The following is a 22,939-nucleotide window of genomic DNA, read 5'->3' as shown; positions in this document are numbered from 1 at the left end:
TGTACAAACTGTTGTGCTCATGTATTTGGGAAGTGTAGGTCAAAGTGAAAGTACCAGCTAATTTTACACACCGCTTGAGGCCAGGCTCTGCTTGAAAGCAAACAATCTGAATTACAGTCTGAGACAACCTAAAGTTTGTCTAAATTGAGAAAATGGATGTAGACAGAAAAAAAAATTGCAAAAGTGGACATCCGAGTAATTATGCACATTGCACTGTGGCAGATTTGTTTTCAGGTGTATCAAATATGGATGAAAGAATTTAATGGGACAAAATATCTTAAGTACAGAGTTGGCTAAAACCAGATGCAAAGGCTCACAGTCATGTTCTCTTCAGAATAAAGGAAAACTCTGAATTAAACTCACTTTTCAGAAAGAACTAATTGGTTATTACTTAAGAACTGTGCTCTCTTTTCTGATTACTGAAAAAATTACCCCTTCCTCCCCCCCTCCCTTCTTTCTTCTGTTTCTCAAAACAGAAAGAATAAGGCAAATGTAATGCTATTTACCAGTAGCTATGGTGACTGCTTGTAGGAAGGGGTAATATGTTCACAAAGGAAGAAATAAAAGATCCTCACTGTATCCTCCTTAGACTAAAACAGAAACAAACCAAAACAAACCAAACCTGTTCATTTGTTAATATATGTTTCTTTACTCAAACAAGCAATGTGGGAGGGCAAATAACTTCCTGAAGTTCAATGAATTAATTGGAAAATTGTTCTAGGAAGAGTGCTTTAACACTTCAGGAATTTTATGAAAAATCATTATATCATCTTTCTCTGTTCAAGATCTCTGCAATAGCTGACAGCTTTGCAATAATTAACTCCCTCCAGAAAGCAGGATGATAGTGAGGTCAGGAGAGAAAATGTTAATAGTTCATGCAATAGGCAGGATTATTGGCACACTATCATTATGAATAATTTAATCAAGTAAGTCTGTTGGCTGTAACATATCCTTGAGATGTTGAGTTCTTGTTCATATTGATGTGGCTCTGGGACACAATATTGATTTAATCTTCCTTTCCTATTAAATCGATGTTGAGAAAACAGGCTGGTTTTATACTTCTCTACGTGTTCATTCCAAAACAGGGAGATCTCAAAGTGTTTATTTGCAATTGCCCTCTGTGTTTGCACTGCGCTTGTTCAAAAGCCAATTTTAAGCTGGAGTATCAAAGCTCTGTACTGCTTAATCACGAGCTGCATTCAACTAACACTGGGCTCTAAGGGACACCTCAAGTATTTTATTTCAGCAACATTAAATATATATTAATGCTTAAAATACTAAAAAAACCAAACGTGGCCAAATTGACTTTATATTAATTTAGAGCTTACGGTAGATCCCTGCTGTTATTAATCAGACCTGTGTGGATCACTTAAATCATTCTATTGTGAGGGTTGCAAAGTCATCTCAAGATGAAAAGACTTTTTTTTTTTTTTTTTTCCAAAGGATGAGTTCTCAGCAACACATACGCTTATCTATGACTGCAATCACTAGAGGCAGAACAGGTTTTGCCCTTTTCTTTGTCTCAGAAGTGAGAGGCAAGTAGATATCTTTTTTCCTCAGTTTTACTTTGCACTGACATCTACAGTGACACACGCTGGTAGCAGCAAGCCAGTGACACTACAGCAATTTCTCTCCTACAGAGTCATTCATCCAGCAGTTTGAAATGACTCAAACAGTGCTTTAGTGCTCTGTTTTCCACCTCTCTTTATACCACCCTGCCTCTTCCTTTCTACCCGGCTACACTTTGCTTTAAAGAATAATAAAGGCAAAGTTAGACAAATTTTGAATCACCAACACAGCAGCGTTTTTCATACCACTGCACTCCCACTCCCAGTCTTTACCTTCTGACTAAAGAAACCACTTAATAAGTTCAAGACATTTTTATGCATGTTTCTGACTGCAGGTCCTTCATTGATTTCTAAAGATGATCCAGCTGAGTACGGCAATGAAACAAGCACCTTAAGAGCTTTTATTAGGGTCTAAATGAGACAGCGTTTCTCAGATTTCCCTCCTGTTGTTTTCTGTTCAGTTCTATAATGCAGATCAATACCATCCAGAGTTATCTTGGGTGAACAAAAAGTTGTTGAATGCATCCAGCTGTGGGCTTGATTAGATTTTCACTTCACTGGTATAAATCAGAGTAGCTCCACGTAAGGTAGGGGAATCTCGGAACTCTAAAATGGTGTAAGCTCAGACGTAAAATGAGGACCAAGCTTCATTTTCTTTCATGCACTCTGCTGGCAGTGTGAACTCAAAACTGCGTGTCAGAGGATAAAGCTCCTTTACATGTAAACACTGAAACATACAATCACTAATTATTAACGATTCCAACAATTGGCCAGAGAGGAACATACCCATAACATCTGCTGGCATGAAAAATAATTGGAGATGCTGCCTGAAAGAATGCGTACTTCAGCCTCTCTGACTCATATCTGTCATAATTCCAGATCATAATTCCTATATGAGGAAAGGTAAGTGCTTTGAAGAATACTGGTTACAGGCATAGTTAGCTCAGACAAAAGGCAGTGCTGATGGGCTGGAATGTGTTGATACTATCTCTTTAAAAGAATAACATAGTCCTTTGTTTTTTCTTAGGCTCATTCTGCATTCAAAAATGAAAAACAAAGTCTCAGGCTTAATTCCTTTTTCATAAATAAGTTATATTTAAGTGCAGGATAAAAAACATGTTTTCTGTACTATAAATGAAAATAAGGTAGCAGCAGTACACAGGCTTTTGCCTGTGTGGTTGCACACTTCACTGCACAGGATACCTTCACGAACATAGCATTTCTACTAAAATACATCATTCACTAAATCTCACTGTAACTACTTACATAAGAAATCCTTTTGGGACTGAAGTAGCTTGATTGGCCCACATAGAGAACTCTTCTTCAATGCAGCATAGAATGAGAAATTAAATCAGGAAGAGCATAGAAAAAAACCCACAGATATCACAGCAATAGCGAAAAAAACAGGATACACTCAGATGGAAATAAACAACCATTTCCCCTCCTTTCCATGCACACAGCATTTTTTTTTATGCCAATATTCACTGAGTTAAGCAGCACTGGACAATTATTAGAAGTTAGCTATACTGAATGTTACTTACTGAAAAAGATATTGCAAATAACTGCAATGAAGCACAGAATGAAGAAAGGGGGGGGGGGGGTGGGGGCAGTCACAGAAAATGGCATACCACTGCTGCGCATTATTATTCCCATTCTCCTGAGGTCTTAATTTAAAATGTGTTCTGGTTTTTTTTCCTTTTTTGTTTTTTTTCTGAAGTGCAGAAAAAAAAAATGCAGAGAAGAGAAGGGACAGAGGTTACAGGAGACAAAGAACATCGTAAGCCTTTTAAAAGAGGTGCAGTCCACAAAACCACAATGACCAAATAGTCCCCGGCACAATAGTCTCTCTTTTTTAAATTATTTATTTGTAAATCTCACAGTGCTTCAAATGTTGTCTGACGTAAGAATTATCAGAAGTAAAACTTTTTTTCCTCTCTGTGAAATTTAAACATTTCTGCAAAGCTACTGCCAGTAGGAAGGTGCTTTTGTGAAAAGCAAACTGCTTGAATATGCTGCTGTGGGATTTACTTTCTTAGTAGCCCCATTTTTATTTAAATATCATAAAATGCCGGCAAAGCCCAATTACTGTCAGCTTTGAAAAGTCCTCCTCCTTTTGCTCACCTATAAGATCTACTGCATTTTGTCTGGAGGGGTTTCAGTGCAGCGTCCAGCCCTTTAGCAGTGAGTGGATGACATTCCAGCTCTAGGTGGCAGTAACCTATAGCTCTTTCATTTCAGCCTAGCAGAGGTTTAAAACCAACCCAGGCAAACAGAATAGTGTTTCACTTCAAAACAATATACAGCTAATAAGGACTTCTCTCAGCCAAGGATTCTATAGTTTTCCTGGCAAAGAAAATGAGTTTTTGAGGCATCTACTTACTTAAATCACAGTGTTTATTTTTAAACTAAATTGTACAAATAGAGTATGCTTCTTTAAATCGAATTTTATTTGAGAAACGGGCTATTTTACATCCACAGACTCTTCAACAGTGTATAATAAAACAGCTGCAGAGAGAAAAACTGAAATTTGGTATATAAATAACCTTCCTCATTTTGTCTCAAGTTATGTTTCTGTAAATTGGGGTAATCTGTGTTGGGCGAACTCAGGATGCTTTGAGTATTTTGGATTTGTGGCTAAGGTTGCAGTGTTCCTGCCTATAGAAAAGTCATTTAGACATATGATTATCCTCCTAGCGTAAAACGTCAGAATTTGTATGTGATCTGTGTCAAGGACTTGAGAAATATATGTGTATTGGCAAAATCACTAAAACTGCCTATTGTTAAAACTAGCCTACAGAAAATGGCTGCAAACATAAACATCAAGGAATTAGGAACTGCCCAATTCATACAAAAAAAAAATACCCTCAAACATACAAAAATATGGACAAAAACTGATAAACAAAGTCACCATATATCTACACATACCAACCTATATACATGTATATGTATATTGAATACACGTATAATAATGTACAACCATTCTCTACTTCACAAAATAATTATCCACAGAAAGTGGATCAAAAGATGAGGTTTTAACTACACTACTACCAGGCAGAAAAAAATATATAATCATTTCAACTACAGTTTTTTCATGTTCTGCACCTACCAAGATCATGCCCATGAATACCATCTTTTTCATATTAGAACGTAACATTTTACTATCAAGGTACAGGACAAACAGCATCTCATTTTAAAACTGAATTATTATAATTCCACATCTGCTACTAAATCATTCACCCTGCTTTAAAGTCTTGCTTGAAAACAAGCCAGCAACTGCCTATAAATAAAAACAGTGTCCTTATGCTGAATTCTACTCCATCCCAGTATTGTCTTGCAGTAGTTCATATGCAAAACATGCTCTCCTACTGATGGAATCCACTTGTCCTTGCTATTAAGTGAAACACAGCAGGACCCAGAGAGCATTTGCTGAAGCTGAAAACTGACTTTATAATTTAGCCTTGAATCTTGAGCTGGCATAATGGTCACATTATAAATCTGGATGCTCAGTCTGAACACTTGTAAAGCAAATAAAATAAAATCCTGATTGCTTTGTATTTTCCACTTAAGTTTAAGAATGCATGCTAAAATTAGATTTCAATGTTAAGAACATTTTATATTTGTCCACTCAAAGAATTTCAAAACCTAACAATTAAATTGGTCTCTGCCAACAGTGAAATAAATACAGTCTATGTACCCTACTGTTATTCAAAGTAGGGACAGTATAAGGATGCTCAAAGATTGCATCAACTTTTAAAATCTAAGTGTTTGCATTGGACTTACTGTGACAAGAAATGAATTTTTATACATAGCATGCTCATGCAGTTGTGCCTGCAGTGGTGACAAATCAAGGAGCCATTTTGTGAGTGCAAAATGTGAAGGCCACCAAAGTTTAAGTGACACTTAAGTAGACAAATTTCACCTCGTGGAAGGCTAGAGTGTGAGGATACTGAAAATAAGTGAGAGAAAGCACCAAGAAAAAGTAAATGAATCATAACTTTGCTTCTGTATATTGTCCAGGACTGTTTAGCATTTAGTCCTATCTTATTGTCATACTTGGCACTAGTCATCAGGAAGATTTTTTAGGATACTGTACTTCAGAAAAAGGGAGAATAGTGTTGAAGCAAATTATATTGTTAACTGAGGGAAAACTGTAAGTGTATCTCATAATTTAGAGCAAAAGCACCATATGGACTGTATGTCCAGGGGAAATTTCAGCCCTCCAACAATCTTTTACCTTACCTTCTTCATGAAATCTGCTTGGGCAAAGAAAAAAAAAAAAAAGAGGTAAAAAATCACAGCCACTCTTACAATACCCAATTTATTTTTAATGGTTGTTAGCCACAAATAGTTTTCAGTACAATTCACCCTAGATTTTTCTATATAGCTTACTCTCTCCATTACATGGGTCTCCTTATCCAGGTAGTAATTCTACTTCACGTAGCAGTACTAGGAATAATACCAAGAAAAAAGTCTGGATTGCATAAAAAGATACCATGTTGAAAACATACTTAATGTGATTTAAGTATTTAAAACAATCTGTGCATTTTTTAAGGTGTGAACTTCATAATTAATCCCTGAAGGTATCTAGGCAACAACTTGAATTTGGGTTAATGAACTACTATGCTTGGTTTTCACCCTGAAATATACTGCACTGTTTCTCCAAATGGCTTACACAATGGAAAAGTGTATGAATAATTGGATGGGTATGACAACTGAAATATAATGATGATATATTACATTATTATATACTACTATAAAAAAAGAATAATTACTGGAAATTCTTCAGCCTACAGATAGTAGCAATCCAATTTAAGCTGGATTTGTGTTCAAAATGCTAAGATTGTAACTCCAAACCTCTTGTTAAGAAGGATGCATTTTAGGTTGAACATCTCTGTTACTGATGCCATATCACCTTCTACCACATTTCTGTGTTATTTACAGTGACTATAGCTTTTCCAGACCTATACTCTAAATAATGATCAAGAAAATAAATTAAAGCCGTGAATAGTTGCTGGGCTAAAACTGTCACCAAGAAAAATAGAAAAAAAAAAACAAAACTATTTGTTGGACAGCAATTGCACATCTTGAACAAATGCTGCTCCTCTATATTTCATTAACACCACTCTCACTCCACTCAAGATTGTGTTCCTATTATCACTGTTGTCTCCTGGGGGCTTTACTTATTTCCCTGCTGTTGTCTTACAACTGAATGGAGATACAGAACAAACACAATTACCCTTCACACCCTCACCAACAACTTATAAAACTCCACAGTATAACGAGAGAAGACAATTACAAATAAATTAACAATACCTACAGAAGAACAATATTCGCCATATAGTAAACTGAGGGTTTTTACAAATACATGCATTCATATAAGTGTTCCCATATGAAAGACTTGACCTTCACTTCCACAATTTCTGATGACACTGAAACTAAGTTATGAAACTTCATGTCCTATTAGTAGCCTTAAAGGAAACAGGAAAAAGATGTCATGGCCAGAGCTTCTCTACTAAGGGTCTCATACCCCTCTGCAATCTTAAGAAAATTCTGGGAAGAGATTATATTAAATAAGAACCCTTATAACTACCACTTTGAGTAACTCTTCAAATAATACTCTTCATCTGAGTACATGTTTTCTGTCTGGGACATTTCAGCATGGGGGATTCCTGAGATTCTCCCTTCAATTAGACTTTTTCAGAACTTGATTGCATTCCCATCACAACCTATTCTTATATGAGTGTGAAAAACCAACAGCAGTTCTATACTCTTTCATGCACACACACACACAAAATATGTTATAGTAATTTATATGTTAATATATATAGAAGTGGTCCAGGTGAAGAAATAAGTATGATATCCAAAACCAAATACAACTATTTCATACGATCCAATCCAAATATGACAACCACATTAGAAGACAATAGTAAGAGCAAGTACAGTCAGTCTTCTATGTAACTTCTCTACAGAGCAATGAAATGTTTTCTTATCTGACTGTAAAATGGCTTACTAGGGTAACATGAGAAGAAATCTAGTACAGACTCGGACCTCCAAGCCAGATGAATTTTTCAAAGCATTCAATATAGCTAAATTGATGGATATATAGAGAAGGGGATCTGAATACAAGGGAACACAGTACCCCTTATTGAACATTCATGCCTTCTGGAGTAATACAAATCAGGCCTTGACATCTCTCATCCTTTAACTCATAACTCCTAAGCACTATCAGCTGAAGTAGAGAAGAAGCAATACTAGCTGTAACCCTACAAACACCCCAAGACCACTGTTTAGTTGGGTATGACTACTAAGTGGTAATAACACAGACACAACTATTATGAAGAGGAGCCTGTCAACTAAAGGAAACACTGCTAAAGTGTTTTTTTTTTAAATACTTTTTATTTAGTGATAGAATATTGTAGTCAGGTAAATGAGCAGTACTGATACTGGCTAATAGGTAAATGAAATAAACAATAGATAACTACTACTGGAAATAATGGCATCAGCTTTCAAAATGCTGTTGTGAAATAGTTTTTATTGTTTCAAAACTGGTATAGAGCAATGCTAGAAGACTCCAAGGATTATGAATGATGCCAATGTACCCACGTCAAACCTTGTGCAGACTTCTGCTATTATGATTCAGGATAACCTAAGGAAGGCCCTAGTTGAAGGAAAAACAGCTTTTTTTTTTTTGTGGTTTTAAGGTTACTTTATCTTTGTAACTTGTAAGGTTATTATGTTATAGAAATTCAATCTTCAAGAGCAGTTTTTTATCTTTGTCCAAGACAGTATTTTTTTGAACAGGGATGTACTAATTCTCTAGCAGCACAGCAGGTAATTCTTAAGTCTGACGATTCTTTACAAATAACACATTGATCTTTCACAAGATCATTTCACAATTCTTACAAGAATGTATGAACTTCTTGTCCAGTTGGACAAATATGTATAAACATTTTTTGAGTATTTCTGTATACATTTAAACATCACAGTGGCCTTGAAAAAAGAAAGCATTCAATTCATTTTCCTGATATCTTTTGTTTTAAGGCTATACCAAATATGATCTCTTTTTTGAAAGCAATGCTATCACAAATTCTGGTTTGGTTGTGCTGTAATTCTTGAAAATGACATTGCATAGTATTTCTGGGAATTGAGTCAAATCATTCTAGAATGACTGGTATTAAAATGGCACTTACTAGTATTTCAATACCCACACTAAAATTTTAGCCGTGGCAGCTTCTCTGATTTAAGCACAACTGAATTAAGATGATGTATAAACATCACATTTAACAAATTTTGTGCACAGCTTGCACATTGTCTAAACAGGCAGGAATTTAAAGTCCTATTTACACTTGGATCCTTGCTTTTCCTGCATGCTCTGTTTTCAGCAAGTTACTTTTCACACTAATTGAATACTAAATCTGCAGGTCCAAGAACAGAAAAAAAAATGGATTTTTCCACAGACGTTTTTAATAGAACCACCACTTCACAGACAATATTAAAAACACAGAAAAGTTTACTCTTTGATAATCTCTTTTTCTAAAGTTTGCTTTGATTTGCATTCAAATGCTATGTCTCAACTGCCAGACTTTATTTCAACAACAGTTCTATAAAAAAAAAAATTAGTAAGTCAACAAATTCTGAAACTGAACCACTTTTTAATCACTGGTAAAAGAGCTGCATATTTTGAATGAATTTAAATAGAACTTTTGCTTGATCATAAAGAACAGTAGTCAGGTCCTAGTACCTCCAGCAATAACATAGTATTAGTAAAATTGAAAATAAGATTGTCTGCTTTGATTGCTACTTTGACTTTCCTATAAAAATATGATGTAACAAGTTTATGTCCAATGCTATTTTGATCATTTTGAGAAGCACAATAGCATTTTCTCTCATACTTCTCAAAAGTAACGTGAAAGATTTTCTGTGTCATTACTCATTTCTAACATCACGTGCAACCCAATATGATGAAGAGTCTCTCTGCTAGAAAAAGAAAACAATTTGAAAATAAGCTTAATTTTTTTTATTCACCAAGGCCAAATTTGATATAAGTGTTAGAAAAAAACAACAGATTACCAAATGTGAATCTCTTTCACATGCACTGAACTCCAGCTAATTTAGCTATATAGTCTTATGAAGAGTACAGGATCCAACATGTTCAGTCTCCCAAACTAGTCTTTCTAAATAATGGCATGTAGAAGCATGAATGAAAATAGTAATACCATCTGTTTTTAGAGTTGCTAGTGTGTGAGCATCTTTAGTATTGACAGAATTAACAAAAACATAGTCTTTTGGAAGGAAGCAGGAAGCAGGGTATCTCTGTACAAATCACTTTACTTAAGTATGTATGGTGCAAGTTCTAAAAATGCTTGAGGAAGGACTGAACAAGGTATCTGAGTCCAGGACCAGAATTCTCAACTCTCATCCGGAAACCTATTCCCTTTTCAAATCTACTAAAATAAAAATTAATCTCTTTCATTGGTTTATCTCTATGGAAGAGCTGAACAGAGAAGAGCTTAAAACATTAGTTTTGGACTGAATATGGATCCTAATAATAAGTAACTAGGATTCAGATTCGTAAAATAAAGCACAACAACAACAAAACCGGAAGTTCTGGATAATGTTCCTGTCTGACTCTCTTAGTTCATTAAACTGACCAGTAAGAGATCAGTGTAAGTGTAATCAGGCCTGCCATTTCTAAATATCTGATTCCTTTCTTGCTCTACATATAAAGCTGCAATAGAAAACCCTCTAGGAATTCTCAGAAGTTAACCTGCACTGCTACTAGCATTACTGGAAGGTGTTTCAATGGTTCCTGTTTTGAAATGGGAACTTTCTTAGGTAACAATTTTATCTTTAATCCGAACAACACAAATCAGACTGTGCGAACGAGAAGCAAATTGTAGCTCTGTGCTAAAAATGTGAGAAATGTGCTTATAAGGAGATAAAAGACTACCCTAGATGAATTCCTTCCGCTAAAATCTGACTTGATGGGTATATCTGATACATGGGCACAAGAAGGCACAAGAATCATTTCTAGTACATGACATGGGAAAGATTCATCATGACTACCCTTTGAAATAGGAACAGAAAAAGAGGCAAAATTACATTTTAAAGTCTCCACGGTCTTCAGTTGAGTTGTTTTTATAAAAAGCAGTCACAGTTGTAATGACTGAGGATATATACAAAAAAGGAACCATGGCATTTGTTAAATCACTTTACCTGCTCTTTTAAACAGCCGCAATATATGGAATTTTATCACATATCAAGTTCCACTATAAAAATTTCTTTTACTTTCAACAAAGCTAATTTAGAACTCATTTTATACTTTTTAAAAAGACATTTAAAACCTTTTCAGATGAACTGTGGGAGACGTTTTGGATTTAATTTTTAACTTGATGAATCAGTTCTTTAAGTCTTACAAAGAAATGCTCAGTCTTCCAGTTAGCAGAAAACAGTTAGTTTGTAAAATACGATTTAAAATATTACTTTTCCAGTTCATGGTAGTAAAGCTACTTTCCAAATGAAATCCCCAATTCTAGAAAGAGATTCATTATGCTGCCAGGTACCAAAACCGAAAATTTGACATCCTTGCATATTTGATGCACATGGCATTCATTGTGGTTGGAATCTGAAGACAAGTGTCTCTCTATTGAAATTTATTGCTAATTGAGTTTGATTTTTCAGTCTGAGTTAATTGATTAACATTAATGGACCCATCTGCTGCACCAATACAAGGAGAACAAAAACAGTAAGAGTAATCGCTGTGAGAATAGTTTGAGACACTGGAAACATGATTGTTTGTGGGAGCAATTAACTTTGAGAATGTACTCTTCACTACAAAAAACAAGCTTGTCTATGTCTACATTTTCTTTATACAATTTAAAACAAATGCTTTAATCAACTGCCACTAGAATTGTGGCTCACAACTGTCAAATCACTGGTAAAGTAATTTTATGAATTTATTTCCCACACACAGATGTGTCTTTTTAATTAACACTAGGTTTGGTTTGCAACATCTGGCTCACACGAACTGGGGGGACAACACAGAATATTTAGCACTTTCAAGGTTAATCTCCATCCAAATTCATACTTAAAATCCAGTGAACTTGGAATTCACAGAATCACTCACAGAACTATATGACACTAAATTTACTGAATTTTTGTCACTTTTTTCTCTTTGAAATTAACCAGTCTCTGGAATTCTACTTCAAACATAGATATAAAATGCCGTAAAAGAGCTAGTAAACTTAAAAAAGTACCTCTAAAAGCTATAGGGTATTTACAAAGGTAGGAAAATACTTTCTTTTTAAAAACTAACAAAATAACTGTTATGTAAAGAATTAGAAATTTAAATTTGACTAAAACTCTTATCAGATACAGTATAATTTGAAACAGAATGGCTTTTGTCCTACACAGTTTCATAGTGTGTCAAAATGGTGATTGTGTGGCCCATCATGGTCCTGCTTGGCCATTCCAACACCACTGGCTGTCCAATTCTTGTCAAGTAAGTAACTTTCATTTAAGAATGAGGGTAAAAGATGTTTCTTATGAAACACACCTGTCTATGCACAGCAGTATATGCTGGCAAGCTCCAGTGCTCATTATAAAACATATCTGAGTTATTCATTATATAATACTTGGCCTTCCAGAAGCAAAAGCCCCAGTTAGTTGCCAAATCCGTAAAGAATAACATGCAATGAAAAATCTTTTCTTTCTGTGTCATTAAACAGCATAAGTGAAACAACTAGCAATATCTTAAACCAGTCAATAATAGTTTTATAAGAGATGTCAAATTGTTGCTTTTTTGATCTGAAAAAAAGATTTAAATACAACTTTATTTTTCTTTTTTTCTTTTTTCTTTTTTTTTTAATTTTTCCCAGAAGTAAGTAGGTAAATGAATACAATTAATGGTGGAGATGGGAATGTTTTTAGTACTGTGAAGATGGTTGTTTAACAGTGATGGGCAGCTTAGCTCAACCACACTGCTATCTCACTTCTCCCTGTAAACAGCACGTATTGTGTAAACACAGATATGCTGGAAAAAGAGGCTCATCAGCTGAGAATGAGACAGGGAGATCAGTCACCACTTACCATCACTGGACAAACAGACTCACCATAAGGGAGATTAATGCAACTTATTGCCTACTGGTAACAGGCTAGAGCAGCGAGAAACAAAAGCAAACTAAAACCACCTTCCCCCCATCCACTCTCCTCTACTTCCTCCCCTGAGCAGTGAAGGGAGAGGAGAACAGAGGCCACAGTCAGCCTGTAAAGCGATGTTTCTGCCACTCTTCCATGGTCACTCTGCCCCTGCTACGTGTGAGATTCCTCCCATGGGATGCAGTTCTTCCCAAACTGATCCTGCACGGGCTTCACAAAGGCTGCAACTCTCCAACCACTGCTCCGATATGAGTTCATACCACAGGGCTCATCCTCCAGGACCGTACTGTTCCAGTAAAGATCCCCATGGGGACAGCCTGCTCCATCATGGGCCTCTCCTGGGCTGCAGAGAACTTCTGCTCCGCACCTGGAGCACCTCCTGCCTTCCTTCTGCACTGACCCTGGTGGCTGCAGTGCTATTTCTCACCTATTTTCTCACTTCTCTCTCCCAGTTGCTGTTGTGCAGCAGCTTTTCCCTCTCTTAAGCTTTCTCTCTTGCTCATGGCTTAGATCTAGAAGCAGTAGGTCCTTTTTGGAGCCAGCTGGAGCCTATCCTTATCTAGATAGGGGCTGTTTCTGGACTCTTCTAACAGGAGGCATCTCTTGTAGCCCCACCTACTATCAAAACCTTTCCCTGTACACCCAACACTATATATTATTTTTGGCTCTTGTTGGCAGCAGTCATACATCTGAAGGTAACAGTACTGTATTACAGTCTACACATACCACTGAAACAATAGAAACTATACACAGAATGTCTACTTCTGGTTTTTCAGTTCTCCTACTTCACACATGACATGCTGTGACTTACAGCAGGATTCCTGTAAATCTGAATAATAGCTTATCAAATAGTTGCTAGGATAAAGCAACTAGTAAACTATTGTGGAACTAAGGAGAGACTTTTATCTTTCAGCTTCAAGAGTTATCAAAGAATGTTTGTAACCAAAGCACTGAAGAAAGAAGGTGGTAAGTACTATAGCTTTAAAATTGGATCTGTCTACTACATAGAATTTGTGGACTGTGTATCCTTACTAAGTAGATTACTAAATAGTATTAGCAGTAATTGCCTGGAAGGAAGAGTGTACAGCACACCATGCCTTTTAGGAGATGCTTCATCCACTGAAACACTCAATTTATTTCTTAAGACAACAGATTCAGAATAACAAGCTTTGTGGATTGTTCAGGTTCAGATTAAAGATGTTCTGGAGCCAGACCTGCCAAGGCTGATCAGAAGGTAAGCAAGTTATTACTTTTCCACACTTTTTCAACCTGATGAAAGCTGTGGAAACAGGATCAGTAAAGAATAAAGTGAAGCATACCCTAAAGGGGTTTCTGGCCTTGGCATTGTCAGAGTCTGTGTATAATGCCTGCCAGCAAAAGCAAATTTACCTTCCGACTTGTCACTCTGTTTACATCCTCTACAAAGAAATTGGAGAAGATAGGTACATGACTCGTCAAGAGTGAAACTTGTAGATGTGACACATGCATAAATTTCATCACTTCTCAGAGGAGAAGAAGCAATTTGTTTTTCTCTTAGTTCGTTACACAGTATACAGTGATAGAGTTGTGTTGCACAAACTGTGGGAAAAATGAAGCATCAGGACTTTGGAATGCACAAATTGCTTCTCTGAAGACCCCTAGCTAGTAACCTGGGACTTCCAAATCCCAAGAGATAATTGGTTTTGAGACAGCTAGAGGAATGATCAGTCTCTGGAAAAGCAATTCCTGTTCTGGTAAGTGAATGTTATGAAGTCATAGCTGTAGAACCTGAATGCTTTTTAAACACACTTGGCACGCTTAAAAAAATCCATCAAATGCCAAGTTCTCAAATGAGAAGTCCCTTAAACAGTGACCAAATTAGTATGACTTAAAAACCTACTGTGCTTCAACTGAACAATCACTCAATTGAACCACCATCTTCTTTGCTGTAAGCCTAGAACACTTCTGGATCCTATTTCCACTTTCATCGAATCATTAGATCTTAAAATGGCTTAGATTGGAAGGGACCTTAAATATCATATGCCTCTATTGTGGACAGGGTTATCACCCATATGATCAGGCTGCCCAGGGCCCCATCCCAGGACCGTGAATACCTTCAGGGATGGGGCATCCCCATCTTCTCTGGGCAGCTTGTGCCACCCTCTGAATGAAAAATTTCTTCCTAACATCTGAAATGTCCCCTCTTGGAGAGTGACAAGCCATTCCCCTGTGCCCTATCACTATCAGACCAGACAAAAGGTCAGTCTCCCTCTTGTATATAGTAGTAGAAAGTTGCAATGAGGTCTCTCCAGAGCCTTCTCTTCTCCAGGTTAAACAAACCCAGCTTCATCAACCTTTCTTCATAAGAGTTACATTTACCCTCATCCAGACACCTTCCAACAACTCCACCTCTTTATTGAGCTGGGGGCCCCAGTCCTGGATACAGTACTCCAGATGGGGCCTTGCAATGGCAGAGAATCACCTCCTTCTCCCTGCTGGTTATCCCTCTCTTGATGTAGCCAAAGATACTGTTGGCCTTCTGGGCTGCAAGTGCACACTGCTGACTCATGTCCAGCTTTCCACCCACCAGAGCCTCCAAGTCCTTCTTTGCAGGGCTGCTCACACTGAATTCTTCTCGTAGTCTCTACACATATCTGGGATTGCTCTGACTCAAGTCTGACTCTTGGACTTGCTCTGCTAGTACAATGGAGGAATTCTGCTTCTCTGACCCTCATCTAGAGGTTCAAGGACACCACTAGGGACCTACAGGTTCATCATGATGCACTCTAACTTTCAAAGTTTCTTTGAGAATACTATTCACAGTTGCTGAAGTTGATGACTTACTTGTTGGTGTTTTCATAGCATGGTCACAAAGACATGCAGCCTGTCTACACAGAACACCATGAAGATGGGTGAGGGTACAGGCCTGGCAAGATACAGAGTTGTCAGACAGAAGAAGAAGATGTTATGTGATTTTGTCTTACCTATAAAAAGATTCTGAACTGGTCACCAGGCCAGGGAAGTAGCTGATCCTGAAGGAATTCTAGTAGCAACTCAATACACATGCAGCATGTACAATGTAATTACATTTTATGTCTGTTTTAACGTAAGCAAAGAAGTTGAAAAATTTCTTTTGTTAGGCATGAAAATGTCACATTTCCTATTTAACATTATCAGGACAGGTTTTAGGTTATTGCTTATTACACAGGAAATTATAATAATTTCTATTAAGGATGAACCTGCTAGCTACAGACTACAGAGAGATGATAAAAAGGTAACTCTTACCTAGTGCAGGTTCCACCATTGCGACAGGGATGGTAATCACATATTGGAACATTACAGTTCTCAACATTCCTCCCTCCAAGAGCATCATCTATGATGAACAATTCTTTGTTGTTTACTTGAAAATCCCTAATGCATCCTTTATAGCCACGTATCTGCCCAGCACATTCAGGAACCTCTTTGTGAACAGGAACATTCCCAAGAAAGGTTGATCCAAAGGTGATCTGCAGAAATAAGAGAAACATCAGAAAAGAATGTTGTTTGTGATGTTTCTATAAAATAATGGAGCATTAATAACACGAAATAAAGGAAATTGCCATTACTTGAAGATGGCCAAAAACTATGATATTGGGTTGAAGAATTTTTTTAATGTTTTTTTTTATTTTTTTTTATTTTACATGATATACATAGACTTGTATGTAAAACTGTGTAGTAGCATACATTCCATGAAAAACAAATTACAATTTCTAGACTTATCTGCAAAGAACATGGCAAGCTTTTCTTCGTGTTCCCATCATTGTACAACTATGAGTTTTACAATCTTGGTTAAGAGTTGGCACAGTAACACAGGAGAAACTGTATACTATAGGATAAACATTTTCTTTATGACCTGGAACCTACAGTACACAAAGATAAAGGAGTTATATAATCAAGATTTTACATTTCTTGAATGAGTGACAAAAAATGGACCAGACTGTACTGAAGACCAGGAGAAAAGGGAAAGTTTTAGTAAATTCTGGAGTCACCAACGCCTAGAACATCCTTGATAAAGATGTCAAAGAAACACCCATGACTACTTCATACTGGGACTGACCCTGTCATATCAATGTTCTTGGGCTACCTGATCTAGGAGATAAATCCTTATACATCACTTGTAAAAGTTCTCTTAGGTGACTAAGCATGGCAAATTCCATTTATAAAGCTGATGCTTGACTTTCTGGAGCTCTGACACCGGGTTTCAACATGACTATGTTCTTCTGCCAAATGTCTGTTAAGAATTGAAAAGACCATAATACAATAACTGTATCATTCTGTGATGCATTTACACGTCTAATACAACCAATCCAGAAACTGAGCGAAAGCTAGTCAACTATGAATAAGTCAACAGAATAGCAGATATATCATAGGATGTGTAAAGTGAGGAGATCATTCATACAAGGAGATAACTTATAGTTAAGGAGCCCTCCACTATAATATCCATACACCAACTGTAAGATTTAGGAGCAGAAGGAGGAAAATACCACATCGATTTCTCTAGATTTCACATATCGATATGAGTCTGTTTTGCTGTTCTCATATGGCTTTTATCACTGCTTGAGCTATGTTGCTGACAATCTAAAGTGAAATTTGGAAATAAAATGAACACGAATGTCTCCATTTACAATGCCTCTCATTTAGAAAAAAAAATAAGAAAAAAATAACCCTGCATCTCTTAAAGCATGGATAAAATTAAATCAAATTTTTCTTGTGGAAGGAATTCAAAGACATCAGCTCAGCACTTGTCAAATGCATTTCATATCACTTGACTCTCTCCCCTATCAAACATACCTATAAACCAGCATAGATTCGGACAAAATTTGTAAGTAGCATTTTCAGACAGACATTTTCTCTCAGTTTGTGAACCTGTTATAAGAATTAAGCAAAGCACTGGACTGGAATGTAAAATGTCTATGATAAAAAAAAGAAAAAAGAAAAAAGAAAAAAAAAGTGTATCTAACACTACTCTTGCAACATAATCTTTTATTACTGGCCTTATTTTACAAAAGCATTGACCTGGGGGCAGATCCAGTGAACCGCAGAATAACTCCACTTGGCTCTGCTCAGTTTCTCACGTCGATGGTTTTTATCATAATATGTTAGATGCTCAAACTCACACTAGTACACCATAATACACATTTCTTTCTATAAAGGTCCTGTTCTGAGTTAAATGGACAAAACCAGAATCTATTTTAAGGAAGCACACAGGAAGAATTTCTGTAAATCTTGTTAATAACCTAATAGCCCTAACATAACATTATGGTAACGTTATGGTAACATTCCTAATACTTTCATGATAATGATAAAAGACCGGGAAATGGTTTTACACTAAAAGAGGTGAGAATTAGGTTAGATTAAAGGAGGGCATTTTTTACTCAGAGGGCAGTGAGGCACAGGCACAGGCTGCCCAGAGAAGCTGTGGATGCCCCATCCCTGGAGGCATTCAAGGCCAGGTTGGATGGGGCCTGGGCAGTCTGAGCTGGTGTGTGGCAGGGAGGTTAGAACTAGATGACCTTTTTTGTCCCTTCAAACATGAGCCATTCTATGATCTTGTGATAATGCTTAACTTTTCTAACACTAATTTGTAAATGGCCCTTCTTCATTTGGAGCCTGAGTGGTAAAGAGAATCAACTAACAGTTGAGATATTCCACAGTCCTCTTAGAGATAATATTTTTCTTTCATTGCTTGTATGCCTCTGAAGAAAACAGGGGTTTGGGGAGTTTGGAAACAGACATGTAAAGCATAACAGTTTTTCACGAGGATCCAAAATTCATCCTATATACAATGTAAGAATTTATCTTAGGTGTATTATGGTCCCATGAAATACCTCTTAGTGGTTATAGTACATTAAGCGCACCCAGAGAGAGCATCTTCTGTACTGCTTTTTCCTGAGGGAGTTAAGTTATTTCAGTCCAAGACTGCTCTGCAAATATGAATTGAAGAGTGCTAAGTGGGAAGGACCAGAATATCCACTTCCAAAATCCACATGAACTGAAACACAACTGTGGACTCACACAAAAGAAACAGAAGAGAGTTGTGTAGTTTCTAATGAACAAGATAAATTTCTCGATTAGGGGCAGAAAGATTCTGCTGTATCATCTTGGGGCATGGTATCAAAGGTATCAGCTGCCTGTAAGTTTTTCTTTTAGTGAGGTATTTCTTGCTTCTTTATATGACCATGCACTGATGGGTCATTTCCGCAGATTCTCTACATAGAAGCAGCAAGCAGTGTTATATTCATATTCTGCCAGAGTTATGGGCCCTAGACATAAAGAGGGAGACAAACAACATTCCCCTTCTTCAGAACATCAGGTTGGTCATCTAGAAGATACAAACAGAGAAATAATGTGGGTAATAATGATATCTAACTCAATTCTATCAGACTGAGCATTCTATAGAATAGAATAGAATAGAATAGTAATAGAATAGAAATTCTATTACTGACAGCACATGCCATGCAATGCACAGAATAATTAGTCTATCTACAATTAATTGTCCTGTATTCTAGTGAACAAACTTATACAGTGAATGCTCAATCAAAGCTCAAATTCTCAAGCTCAAAACAAGTTAAAATACACCATGCAGGAATAATCTTCTGATGCTAGAACATAGAGCTTAGAGAGGTGGCAAAATGGAGACAAAGTGAAACAGAAAAAAACCAAGATATAGGAAAGCTGGCCTATGGTAGTTTTAGAGTGGCCAGTTTCAAAATGGAGACAATCATGTTTACAGTACCGTTCAGAATCATAGAATCATAGAACCACAAGATTGGAAAGGACGTACAAGATCATCTAGTCCAACTGTCCTCCCATTACCATTACTACCACTACTAAACCATATCTTGTAGCTCCTCGTCCAGATGCCTCTCAAACACTGCCAGGGATGGCAACTCCAGCACCTCCCTGGGCAGGCCATTCCAGTGCCTGACCATCCTCTGACAGAAAAAGTTTTTCCTTATGTCTAATCTAAACCTCCTCTGGTACAACTTGCAGCCATTCCTCGGATCCTGTTTGTTGCCTGGGAGAAGAGGCCAAACCCCTCCTCATCACAACCTTTCTTCAGGAAGCTGTAGAGTGCAATGAGTTCTCCCCTAAGCCTCCTCTTCTCCCAGACTGAACAATCCCAGCTCCCTCAGCTGCTCCTCATCAGACTTGTGCTCCAGACCTCTCACCAGTTTTGTTGCTCTTCTCTGGACACCTTCCAGGGCCTCAATGTCTTTCTTGTAGTGAGGGGCCCAAAACTGGACACAATACTCAAGGTGTGGCCTCACTAGTGCTGAGTACAGGGGGACAATTACCTCCCTGCTCCTGCTGGCCACACTATTTCTAATGCAGGCCAGGATGCTGTTGGCCCTCTTGGCCACCTGGGCACACTGTCGGCTCATGTTCAACCGAGCATCAGCCAACATCCCCAGGTCCCTTTCCTCTTCACAGTCATCCAGCCACTCAGCCCCAAGCCTATAGCACTGCATGGGGTTATTGTGGCCAAAGTGCAGGACCCGGCACTTGGCCTTGCTGAACCTCATCCCATTCACCTCAGCCCAGTGACCCAGCTTATTTAGATCCCTCTGAAGGGCCTCCCTACTCTCAGTCAGATCAACACTACCTCCCAACTTGGTGTCATCTGCAAACAGGGGGAAGGGAAGGAAAGTCCTGAAGTTCTGACATCAAGTTAAGTCAGTGAGGATTCATAACTGCCCACCACTAGACAGAGTAGATCACAAATAAAAAATTATCAGAATTACTGTTGAACTGTGTATGAATTGTTTCTAACAACACCATGGCTTAATTCAGTGACACTGCAGATATTTTATTTTTTCTCTTGCACTATCAGCATCCTTTTCATGGACATTAAGCAGTTGAAATAGATGTTCCAGAGTCAGGTAAGCTGAAGAAATCATTGGAAATACTGTCAATGTTTTCTGTGAAATGACATATTAAAGAAAATATAATGATATCTGTGTGTTCAAAGCAAGCAGCTATTTTTTTGATGCTTTTCAGACTCACCTGAGATGCCTGATATGAGAGATGGAGTCTGTGTTGTACGGGAGGATTTCTGTCTGCAGCCATTTCAATCATGCAGTAACCTTCAAGACTGCTAACAGGCAACATATAGCTAGAAGGAAACAGAGGATCTCATTACTGTTTATGCTACTGACAGAGGAGTATCCAAACCTCACACAGCAAAGGCAAGGTGAAAAGGATGCTTCTACCTCATGATAGATGACAATTTTGGGATAATAATAACTCTAGTTTCATGCTTACATGAATTACTGAGGAGAAAAAAGATGTAAGTTTCTTCTTTCACTGTCTCTCCTCTATTTGCTTTCCTACTGCTCCTGACTTTAGTGTTTGAAATGTACACAGAGACAAAGAAGAAAGAGATCTTTACATGTGTAAGTGGGTACTGATGAATTTTAAGTGCTAACTGTAGATGACATGTACTCTCCCTAGTATAGAGGACTGTTGGACAGGAATCATTGATGCTGAATGATGCTGAACTCCCTGGGTGGAAATTTCCTTTCCTTGCCCTACAGGGGAAACAGACATGGAGTAAGAAATGAAAGGCTGCAAACCTCTGAGTAGCAAGATTACACTGTGATATCGTTATCGCTACTTGAGAAGCATGCTCTTAATGTAAACTCTGGTACTGAGCTTCACAAATAAAGAATATAACGCTAAGGGAATTTTTAAAGTAACCACTAGAGAACATTCAGTCAGACTCTGAGGACTCTTTAGATTCTTCCTATGATGAGATATGATGAAATGTTGTAATAAAAATTAAAGCTAGCAAGATGATTTTCAAATGTGTCTTTTTCAAATATATACTTTTAATATTTCAAAAGGAAATTTGTGTGAATATTAGTGAAGCAGTGGCAGAATAGGAGAATATTAGGTTCTTTAAAACCAGAGGTGCAGAGGTGCTTCCCACTTACACACTCAGTTTGAATTTTCAAGTACTTGAAAAGAAAATGTGATGGGCTTTTGGGAAGCATGATAGAGTTTACTGAGTACACGCACAACAGGACATCAAACTCTGCTCAGTCATATCCACATAATTAGGTTACACGATTAATGTCCTTAGCAAGAAAAATGTTACATTTTCTTAACAAATTTTATAGAAAATTCTGGAAAAAAATATATATATTTAGTTGGACTGGCAAATTTTCCATGATTTTAGGTGGGCAAGGACAATGGCAGGACTCTAATAAAATCTTTTGTGTTGGTGCAAATGAACCGCCATGTCAGGCCGCAAACGTGTGAAGGAGTTAAAAGCCCGTTCTGTCCTGAACACTATAAGCATATATTATTACTTCTAGTATGGCATACCTCAGCACTGCCAAAGATAAATTTACCCAAATACATAAGTAAATGTACATGTGGATGAAGCACATCAAAACCTACAATGCTCTTGTATGTTGACATTTTCACAAATCACTACCCATTTATCTGCTGATTTATCCCATGTTCTGCCTTCAATTTTGCTTTTCTACTTGTGTCTACAGTTTTACTATTCTACCATCCTATCTGCAAATTCAGCATCTAGAGTCTCAGTTTTCAGCTCTGAAGTTACTGGGAACATTGTGTTAGCATAAAGTGATATAATATTAGACCCCTAATGAATATGGGTACATTACTAACACTTAACTGCAGTGACATCTGAGCAAGCAGCTGAAAACAGTGCATCTTCTAACACAAGCCACATAGGCAGTATGTCTATATCAGCAGGTGATGCATCTATATTAATGAATTCTGCCTTACTAATGGCTATATTGCTCTGGTTCCAGAGTTACTTCAGACAGCGCTAACTCACTGAGTCTTCACTGCACTATGCTGCACAGAATCAATACATACCACATTATTTCACCTTTCTAAGTAGGCAGAACTTTTTCTACTTTTGAATTAGGAACATCATTGCTTTTAGAATTGCTTAGAAGGCTGTGATATTTGAGTGGCATCATCACATATTCAGATGTGACCTCCTAGACTATTCAAAGGAGTTTGAAAAATATTTACATTTTTCTTTAATTTTAGATTTTAAAATTACCAAGTGTATTTTAAAAAGTATATTTTATAAGTGTATGTTAATATAATGTAATATGTAATAAAAAGTTAGCATAATATTTTCACATTGAACATATGGACCCAGAAGCAATGTCTGATGTTCTGAACATCAGCTAATTCTCACAGTTTCT

General features: G+C 37.1%; 1 protein-coding gene across 1 annotated transcript in view; it reads right to left on the bottom strand.

Moving 5' to 3' along the window:
• The window catches only part of EYS (eyes shut homolog), a 676,382-nt gene that overhangs the window by 79,556 nt on the left and 573,887 nt on the right, over positions 1 to 22,939 (bottom strand). Inside the window, exons 31-32 of the mRNA XM_040698528.2 lie at positions 20,751 to 20,859; positions 15,990 to 16,210 (exon numbers count right to left, since the gene is read on the bottom strand). Of these exons, the coding sequence (XP_040554462.1) occupies positions 15,990 to 16,210; positions 20,751 to 20,859 (330 nt within the window). The remainder of the gene's footprint in view (positions 1 to 15,989; positions 16,211 to 20,750; positions 20,860 to 22,939) is intronic.

The sequence above is a fragment of the Gallus gallus genome, chromosome 3 (genome assembly GCF_016699485.2).
Source record: "Gallus gallus isolate bGalGal1 chromosome 3, bGalGal1.mat.broiler.GRCg7b, whole genome shotgun sequence".
Taxonomy (NCBI): domain Eukaryota; kingdom Metazoa; phylum Chordata; class Aves; order Galliformes; family Phasianidae; genus Gallus; species Gallus gallus.
Note: the sequence above shows the minus strand (reverse complement) of the source record. Positions and strands in the feature narration are given on the sequence as shown.